This window comes from Babylonia areolata, chromosome 14 (genome assembly GCF_041734735.1).
Source record: "Babylonia areolata isolate BAREFJ2019XMU chromosome 14, ASM4173473v1, whole genome shotgun sequence".
NCBI lineage: Eukaryota > Metazoa > Mollusca > Gastropoda > Neogastropoda > Buccinidae > Babylonia > Babylonia areolata.
In genome coordinates, this window is record NC_134889.1 from 28,758,366 (window position 1) to 28,768,562 (window position 10,197).

Genomic DNA, 10,197 nt, shown 5'->3' on the forward strand with positions numbered 1-10,197 from the left:
CACCAACAACCCTTTGCAGGCCTGACACCACCCCTGTATATTATCATTACATCCATGCACCTTGTGATGGAACCCCTCACCAACAACCCTTTGCAGGCCTGACACCACCCCTGTATATTATCATTACATCCATGCACCTTGTGATCGAACCCCTCACCAACAACCCTTTGCAGGCCCAACACCACGCCTGTACATTATTATATCCACGCACCTTGTGATCAAACCTGTTACCAACAACCCTTTGCAGGCCCAACACCGCCCCTGTATATTATTATATCCATGCACCTTGTGATCAAACCCGTTACCAACAACCCTTTGCAGGCCCAACACCGCCCCTGTACATTATTATATCCATGCACCTTGTGATCGAACCCCTCACCAACAACCCTTTGCAGGCCCAACACCACGCCTGTACATTATTATATCCACGCACCTTGTGATCAAACCTGTTACCAACAACCCTTTGCAGGCCCAACACCGCCTCTGTACCTTATTATATCCATGCACCTTGTGATCAAACCCGTTACCAACAACTCTTTGCAGGCCCAACACCACCCCTGTACATTATTATATCCATGCACCTTGTGATCAAACCCGTTACCAACAACTCTTTGCAGGCCCGACACCGCCCCTGTACATTATTATATCCATGCACCTTGTGATCGAACCCATACTGACCCTGTGCAGGCCCAACACCGCCCCCAAGCCGCCGACCACTGGCCCCGGTGGAGGAGGCGGACATGAAGCAGGTGTCGGACATCCTGGCCCGCAAGTCCTCCAAGAAGCGCCCCGGCCCCGTGCCCCCTCGCCGCACCACCTCTGTCAAGGACCAGCAGGGAGAGCACTCCGACCTCGACCTGGAGCTCAAGTCGCGCATGAAGCTGCAGAAGGCCAAGATGGAGAACTCCGCCCTCCCCGAGGAGGACGAGCGAGGAGGAGGGGGTGCCACCGCTGTTCAGGACGGCTCGACCAAGATTTCACGGGAGGACTCGCTTGGCAAGAGCAGCGCAGACAACCTGAAAGCGGCGCAGATTGACCGGTCCAAGTACCTCATCTCAGAGGCCAACGCGCGGCCCTTCGAGCAGGGCCGCAACCAGGTGAGCCCTGCGGGGATGGGGAAGTCGCTGGACGGCACGGACGCTGCGTCCTCGGCGGCAGGGGGCCAGTACCCCAAGAAAGCCATTCCGCTGCCCCAGAGGCCCGGGTTCGGCCCTTACAAGAAAATGTCCGAACCCAGTCGGCCGGCAGAGCTGTTGCATTCCCAGTCTGTGGATGAGGAGAGTGAGCAGGTGAGGGGTGGTGGTGGTGGTGGTGGTGGTGGTGGTGGTGTTGGCATCTTGTCTGGAGTTGTTGGCCATAGTATTGTCCTGGTGTGAGCTGCGTGGATTCGTGACTGGGCGTTTTATCCTGCTGTTTTTGTTGCTGATTTTTTGCTGGTTTTTTTTTTTTTTTTTGGTGGGGAAAGCTTGTGCGTATGCTGCCTGTATGTTTTTTTTTGTTTGCTTTCAAGTGGCAGTGTTGGTGATTGTGATGTGTATTTCATTTGTCCCGTTGCTCTCTCATAATCGTCTGTTGAAGGGGATTTAAATATATTGTATATTTTTGTTATCATGAAACATCTGAGCACTGTCAGTGCTGTTAACGCGTGTTTGAGTATGTGGGGATGTTATGAACTTCGTTATGAACCAAGATGTACTGCTGATCACTGTTGGAATCCCATGGGGCATTGAACTTATGCAATAGCCGAGTGGTTAAAGCGTTGGACTGTCAATCTGAGGGTCCCGGGTTCGAATCACGGTGACGGCGCCTGGTGGGTAAAGGGTGGAGATTTTTCCGATCTCCCAGGTCAACATATGTGCAGACCTGCTAGTGCCTGAACCCCCTTCGTGTGTATATGCAAGCAGAAGATCAAATACGCACGTTAAAGATCCTGTAATCTATGTCAGCGTTCGGTGGGTTATGGAAACAAGAACGTACTCAGCATGCACACCCCCGAAAACGGTCATACACGTAAAAGCCCACTCGTGTGCATACGAGTGAACACAGAAGAAGAAGAAGAACTTACGAGTTTATGTCAGAAGACTGGACAAGATAGATGGAATGTGACAATAGATTTGATGTTTTTATAAGGTTATTTGTCAGTCTGTTTTATGTCTTTTATACCTACGGAGTAAAAGGTAGAAATCAACATTCCACCCATTTAGTTCTGACCAGCAGACTAGACGAGTCACAAAATCAGAATGGGACAGTATCAGGTTTTCAGAAAAAGTTACTATTTATCAGGGCATTTTCTGATTTCCCTCACTCCACCCAGTTATGAATGGATATCTGACTACAGACAGGAAAGGTTAGAACCGCGGAAGTAGAAGATCGGGTATTGCCTTCCTGTGCTGAGCCCTGGACTGATCGAATATGAATTCACCACCTGTTTAGTTGTAAAAGGTTGTGGGACCTTTAACGTAACCTGTTTTAACTTGATCGATTAGTCTTTATTGGACCTTTAACTTAACCTTTTTTAACTGTATCGATTAGTCTTCATTGGACCTTTAACATAACCTTTTTTTAACTTCATCAATTAGTCTTTATTGAATCTTTAATGTAACCTTTTTTTTAACCTTATCGATTAGTCTTTATTGGACCTTCAACCTAGCCTTTTTTAACCTTAGGATTTATGATAGTCATGTTCGACTATGACCATCAGAACAGCATAGGAGGTAACTGCTGTCACGACTGTGTGGGCTAGAATTTGATTATAGTGGACAGTGTCTTGCCCAAGATACATCCCCACTCTCTCGGCCTATAGGGTTTTTTAGGACAGTTGGTGTTGGGATGGTTCCCAAAGGCTAACTAGCCCCTATGGCTGCAGCACTAAGAGCCCATGCAGTTTTGCCTTGAAAAAAAAAAAAACACACAAAAAACCCCACCTTATGATTTATCTTTTTTCTTAATACCCGTATAATTAAATTTTTGTTTATTTTTCATTACAAGCGATCTGTAATAGCAATGGATAAACAGATAATTTCAGGGGACCTGCACTCCATAATGACAATGACTAAACACATTATTTCAGAGGATCTGCAATCTATAATAGCAATGAATAAACAGATAATTTCAGTGGTGTGCCCCCCTCAGGTGCGGGTGGGCAAGCTGGACGTGGCCAACGTGTCCAAGGCCATCCACCGCTACGGCACCATCCCCAAGGGCCAGAGGATCGGCGCCTACCTGCAGTCGCTGGACTATGACCACAAGAACCACAACAACGACCTCACCCCCGTCGAGGACCAGGACTCGGGCACTGACCGGGACAGCGTGGCCTCCTGCCCACCGGCCGTGTCTGAAACCATGGCGGACGGCACGGCTACGCCCGCCTCCACCACCCTGGCGGCCGACGGGGCCACGGATGACTCGGACCCCGGCATCAAGCAGGAACCGAACCTGCGACCCTCGGCCTTTGTCAAGTCCCAGTCGCAGCACGGGCTGGGTGGGGACAACGGTGTGGGAGGAGGAGGGGGCGGTGGTGTTGGTGGAGGAGTGGGGGTGGGGACAGGGTTGAAGTCACAGTACACGGGCATGCTGCAGCGACACAAGTCAGACCTGGACTCTGATTCCAACCGCTACGAGGCTCCGTGGGGCGACCTGTTCGGGGGGGCGTCACGGCTGACCAATCCCAATGACCGGCTGCAGGGTCCACAACAACAACAGGGGGAGGGCCTCTCCGCCAAACCCAAGCCCAGCCCCAGGTTCACGCGGGCAGAGGCTGCCCAGCCGGCTTCCTCCACCAAAGCATCGCCGGGTGTGGAGGGGCAGCAAACGCTGACCTCCACTGCCGACACCAACGGGGCCCACCACCGCCCCACCCCTCCCTCCACCTTCTCCGGGGCGGACCGCAGCAAGTTGGACTTCTCCAACTCCCCTAACAGCCTATCCTCGTTCAAGACCTTCGGCAAGCCCAGCGTGGTGAAGGAGACTAACCTTGACCTCGTCAACTCCGATTCGCAGCCCACCTCGAACCAGACGATAACGAACAACTCGACCGGGAGCTCAGACGCCGGCATCTACAAGCCAGTGCTGCCCCTGATGAAGGGGGGCACGGTGACCGCTCCGCCGCCCGAAAGGACCTCTGACCCCATGACCTCGTCCATGATGATGGGAGAGGTCAAACTGGTGACGTCGGTGGTGGGGGAGGTGGACGATTCCTCCCCGGTGACCATGGACCGGATCCTGGAGGCGTCGGAGCGGTTGCGCGGCTGCATCGACAAGCTGGTGGCAGTGGGGAACAAGTCCAGCACCAACTTCATGCTTCTCTCTGAAGAGGTGAGGGGCTGGGGCGGTGGGGTGGGGGATGGGGTGGGGGTGACTTGCTGTGTGTGTGTATGTGTGTGTGAGTGTGTGTGTGTGTGTGTGTTCTTAATTCATAGTGAACGATAATAGACTGAGTGTGACTCTGTGTGTGTGTGTGTGTGTGTTTTTGGGCGTTGATATTTGAAAGAGTGTATGTATATTTGTGTATGACGCAGAGAGAGAGAGTGTGTGGGTGTGCATGCTTGGTTGTGTGACACAGAGAGATATTGTGTATGTGTGACTGTGAGAGAGAGGGAGGGAGGGAGGGAGGGTGTGTATGCATGGTTGTGTGACTTAGAGAGAGATTGTGTGTGTGTGACTGAGAGAGAGAGAGAGAGAGCGGGTGTGGATATGCATATGAGGGTGTGTCACTGAGAGTGTGTGTGTTTGTGTGATACATGACATCATCATTGGTTATCATTGAACGATCGATGATGAAAATAAACAGTATATACACCAAAACAGAGCCTGTTTGATGGTTGACCACAGCTGTATTAGTTAACAGTGTAGATCTATCAAGGAATTCTCAAGACTTGTTCATTGAGCGCTTTCCATGGAACTACAGACATCAGCAGTGACAAAAAAGAGGGCGCTAGTCAGGGATACACAGGGGAGGTAACCTACTTAGGGAGGTTATCGGCCGTAGCTACTTTAGTTTTCTCCGCATAGGCGGGTAGTAGTTTGCACAGGACAGGAATGTCGGACCCCTGCCGGAGTCTGCACTAGTGGGTCACAGTAAGTAATGTTACTTAAACGTAATGTTAGGAAGAAAATTTCCTTTTACAGAGATGCCAACTGTACTGACATCATCACATTGAAATTATTTATTTCAGTCAGTGAAAGGTTTTTCACAGTCTGAGTAAAAAAACCAGAACAAAACAAAACCAACCAAAAAACAAACAACCAAACAAACAAAGTATATGCCTGACCAGCAGCGTAACCCAACGCACTTTGTCAGGCCTTGACAAAGAAAGAAAGAAGAAAAGAAAAAGAAATAGATTGTTCAGACAGAAAGCAGAGTTTGTGTCACTGAAACGGGAATGATAAACTTTGAAGCAGTGGTACAACAATGAAATAATCAATTCAACTCTTTAGTGTGTGCTTTTTTTTTTTTTTTTAGACAGTGTGTTTGTAGATTATATTTCATATTCAATATTGTATTCTCTGATGGAGAATAGGCTGTGCTGTTGCAGCTATTTCGCTTCAGTGGTCTGAGGTATATGATGAGCACATTGCAGAGCAACTGCAGGTGCTAATGCTACTGTTGATTCAGTGGCTACTATAGGCCTCCACTCCAGTAATACAGACACTGGTCCAGGACTTGGTTTAAATAATCATAATTTGACAAAAAACAAGAACGCCAGAGAATCGACAGACAGGCAGAAAATACAAAAAAACTTAGCCGTCTGAAGAGCACAGGAACAGGAGTCATGACGGCTGCCGGAAAAAGAGGGCGCTAGCCAGCGGGACAAAGGGGAGGTTACCTACTTTCGGGAGGTTATCGACCGTAGTTGCTTTCGTTTTCTCCGCATAGGCGGATAGTAGTTTGCACAGGACAGGAATGTCAGACCCCTGCCGGAGTCTGCACTAGTTGGGTCACGGTAAGTATGTTATTTAAACGTAATTTTAGATAGAAAATTTCCTTTATTCAACAATACACATGATTACTACAGAATTTTGCCGGGAACTTTTGCTGTGGGTTCTTTTACGTGCGCTAAGTGGCATGCTGCACATGGCACCTTGGTTTATCATCTCATCCGAATGACTAGCGTCCAGACCACCTGCAATGTCTAGTGGAGGGGGCGTAAATATCGGCGGCTGAGTCGTGATTCGAACCAGCGCGCACAGATTATCTCGCTTTCTAGGCGGACACGTTACCTCCAGGCCATCACTCCACCCCCAATTCTTGGGGGTCTTGGTCTCTCTTAGTCTTATGCTGCACATTCAAATCAAATCTGCATTGCTGCACACATGCAAGGACAGGCATGGCTGTTGGTCCTACTTGTCAGGATTCTGGGCCAAAAAGTGGATGAGTACTTTTGTTGTTGCTGTTGTGGAAACAACAGTGCAGAGAAAGGTTAGCTACGAAGTGAGTGCTTCAGACAGACGAAGGGAAACAACTCTCTTTTCATAGCAGATGATCCCAGCGTAAAGACTTAAGCCTTTGAGCCCTGACCACTGCTTTACCGGTGGTAGAGAAAAATGACATAATGCCTAGCCACCGGTTGAGCGGTGCGTAAACACTTGTGTCGTGTTTTGCTATTGGTTGACTTATTTGAAGGGCCAATCAGAAAAACCGTCTGACGTCAGTGAACGTAGTACCAACATGGCCGTGCCTTTGTGCATGTGCTTTGGATAAAAAAGATCGATTTCTACCATGAAGCGTGCAGAGTCTCAACCGGACACGCCTCCTTTGATCAACTGATTCTGCATACTCAGATTCATTTTCAACATCACTATCTGTAGCAAAATCATCCGATTCGAATTCCACCTCACTATCAGAGTAATCATTGTCATACTCTACTTCCGATAAATCATCAAGCATATCAGTTACTTGCTGCGTTGTGTACAGTTGTTTACTTGCACGTTTTGTCCCTGATTTCTGCCCTGATGAGCCAGGTTGAGACTCTGCACGCTTCAAGTGTTTACGCACCGCTCAACCGGTAGCTAGGCATTATGTCATTTTTCTCTACCACCGGTAAAGTGGTGGTCAGGGCTCAAAGGGTTTAATACCAATTATTTGCAAATTTTGGCTGAGGAGCTCAGGCAGAAGGGTTAAAATTGCTCAGGAACTCAGGGCTCAAAGGGTTAAGCAGTGATACCAGGTTCTTACTCTCTTCATGCGTATCCCACTGTTTGTTATAATAATTTTTTTTAGAACGTCTCAGGCACGTGCTTGATAATATCGTGTCCATTTCATTTTCAAAGCGTCTGGGGTTGCACATGTTAACAATGTAAACAGTAACAATAATGATATTAATAACAACAACAATAATAATAATGATAATAACAATTGTTATTATTCATTATCAGAGCCTTATGGTCATCATTCCATTTTGGCCTGTCATACAATATATGTTCAGCTGATCTTTTTCTACTGTACAGTCATATTCTGCTGAAACACTAGTGAGCAGCTGTGTCAAGCGTGTTTGACTTAAAAAAAACAAAAACACTGTCATCCTTGACAAACTTGTAAGCATTGCACCCAAAAGGTCTTTTTGTTCTGGAGAAGTTTGAGGGGTTGTTAACACCTCTGGAGAAGTTAGAGGGGTTGTTAACACCTCTGGAAAAGTTAGAGGGGTTGTTAACGCCTCTGGAGAAGTTAGAGGGGTTGTTAACACCTCTGGAGAAGTAGGGTTGTTAACACCTGTGTGGTGCACGATCTCTGCTCAGAAGGTGAGAGTAATTAATATCATTAATGAATGAATAGAAATGATGCGATGAATTTGTCATTGTTGTTTTTGAGGAACTTGGGATGAACTGCTACAGTTAGACAGAGTGGAGGGGGGGGGGGGGGGGAGTGACAAGAAAGGAAAAGCTGTCAGGAAAAAAAAAAAGAAAAGAAAAAAAGACACGGTCCAGAGATAAATAATTAATGTTGATTTATCAAATTATGGAATGTGTGTGTGTGTGTGTGTGTGTGTGTGCTTGCATATGTGTGTGTGTGCATGCGTGCGTGCATGTGTTTGAGTGTGTATGTGTGTGCATGTGTATAAAATTAGCAGAAAAAAAAAAAGGAAACAGAAAAAAGAGGCTTGTAATAATAAAGACTCTGTTGTGCGCCCCCCCCACCCCCACCCCCTCCAACCCTCACCCCACACCTCCTCCATCCACCCACCTCACCTCAAACAGGTCCAAGCCTTCCACAGCCTGTGCTGCCGGTTCATCGACGCCTTACCACCGCATGCCAAGTTCCACGCCCGGGAGCTGCTCTCGCGCCTGCTGGCCCACAGCCAGAGCCTGAAGACCTTCTCCAGCTCCTCCCCCTCCTCAGGCGGCACACTGCTCTCCGACATCCAGTCCACCAACCAGGACATTATGAGCGTCATCCAGAGGTGAGCGGCCCTTGTCTGGGGGTCGTGCCAGTCGTCGACAAGTGTGTGTTTGTGTGTGTTGAACGGCTCGCCATTTTACAACACGTGTTTGTGTGTGTGTGTGTGTGTGTTGGACAGCGCGGCTCGTCACAACACGTGTTTGTGCTAGACGTTCCCATTACAACACGTGTTGTGTGTGTGTACGTGCTGAGTGGCTTGCCTCACAACACGTGTTTGTGTTGAACGCTCTCCTTACAACACGTGTTTGTGTGTGTGTGTTGAACGGCTCACCTCACAACACGTGTGTGTGCTGAACGCTCCCATTACAACACGTGTTTGTGTGTGTGTGTTGAACGGCTCGCCTCACAACACGTGTTTTGTGCTGAACGCTCCCATTACAACACGTGTTTGTGTGTGTGTGTTGAACGGCTCGCCTCACAACACGTGTTTTGTGCTGAACGCTCCCCTTGCAACACGTGTTTGTGTGTGTGTGTTGAACGGCTCGCCTCACAACACGTGTTTTGTGCTGATTGCTCCCCTAACATCAGGAACCATGCAGGAGGCGGTGGAGCAGCCAGCGTCTTCCAGAGGGAACTGCTGCTGTGAGTGTGGGTGTGGCAGGGGGCGGCAGCGGCAGGTGGTGGGTTTTTTTTTTGGTTTTTTTCTTTCTTGCTGATGAGTCGTTTTCTGGGGAGCGTCGTTTTGTGTGAACACTGCTCACACCGCCGGCTGTCATCATCATCAGAGGGGGGGTCAGAGAGACCACCTTTTTTTTTTTTTTTCTCCTTATCTCTCCTCAGTGAACCAGTTAGTGCATCGCTGCGTCTTCTTTCAAGGAAGCTGCTTCGATGTGTGAAGCGAAAGTGAGTTGAAAGACGCTGGTGGAAAAACAATGTAAACAACAAACAACAACAACAACAACAACAGCAGCAACAGCAACAAAAGGAGCAAGCTGCTGCAAAGCATGTAGCGGCAGTTGGAACACCACAGGACTCTTCTCTGTGGCAGTGTTGCGTGCGTGTGTGTGTCGTCGTCGCACAGCAAAACGGAGGATGCTGTCACTTTCATGCAGGGACAACTCTTTGGGGTGGAGGGGGGGGGGGGGGGGGGGCGTTGGGTAAATTGTGCAGCAGATGGCTGTGAGGAAGGGAAGAATTCTCCTCCAGCCCCTCTTGGGTTGGGTGGGAGGGTGGTGCGGAGGGGGTCAGTGGGGGCGTGTCTCTCCCCTAATTTTTTGTGCCTCTTTCAGCGCGTCCAGGGAGGACGAGGAGAGTTCCTTGGGACATGGGAGGGTTGGGAAGGAGGGGGGCGGGGGGGTTGTGGGGGGTGGGGGGGCAGAGTGGAGGGAGATTGACCTCCCTTTTGTTTTTGATTCCAGGCTTCTTGCTTCATTGGTGTGCGTCAGCGGTGTGTGATGCTAGCGGAGTTAGAATTTCTGCAGGTGACATTGTTGTGAGTTTTTCTTTCTTTCTTTTTTTTTTTTTTTTCTTTTTTTTTTTGTCGTTGCTTTAAAAAAAATATTTTTGAATTTATTATTTCCAGTTGTTGGTTGTTTTTTTTCCAGATGGTGGGTGATGCGCTTTTTCCTCGGTGTGATTGAGACAGAAGTGTGATTCGAGGATGATGATGGTGGTGGTGTTGGTGGTGATGTGAGTGCATGGTGTAGTAACAGTAACAACAACAGCAAGACTGAGTAACAGTAATAGTGGTATAGTAGTTACTGGGAAGGAGGGTAGAGAACTGCTCAGGAATCGTTGGGTTTTGTTTCCAAACAAGCATTCATTTGTGTATATGTTTATAAGTGTTCATTCTGTTTATTCAC

The 10,197-nt window shown here is 48.5% G+C and overlaps 1 protein-coding gene across 1 annotated transcript in view; it reads left to right on the forward strand.

Moving 5' to 3' along the window:
* Positions 1-9,425, forward strand: part of LOC143289977 (uncharacterized) — a 65,722-nt gene extending 56,297 nt beyond the window's left edge. The window contains exons 13-15 of the mRNA XM_076599262.1: positions 688-1,289; positions 3,133-4,314; positions 8,194-9,425. Coding sequence (XP_076455377.1) covers positions 688-1,289; positions 3,133-4,314; positions 8,194-8,400 — 1,991 coding nt within the window. The 3' untranslated portion in view covers positions 8,401-9,425. The remainder of the gene's footprint in view (positions 1-687; positions 1,290-3,132; positions 4,315-8,193) is intronic.
* Positions 9,426-10,197: the final 772 nt, after the last annotated feature.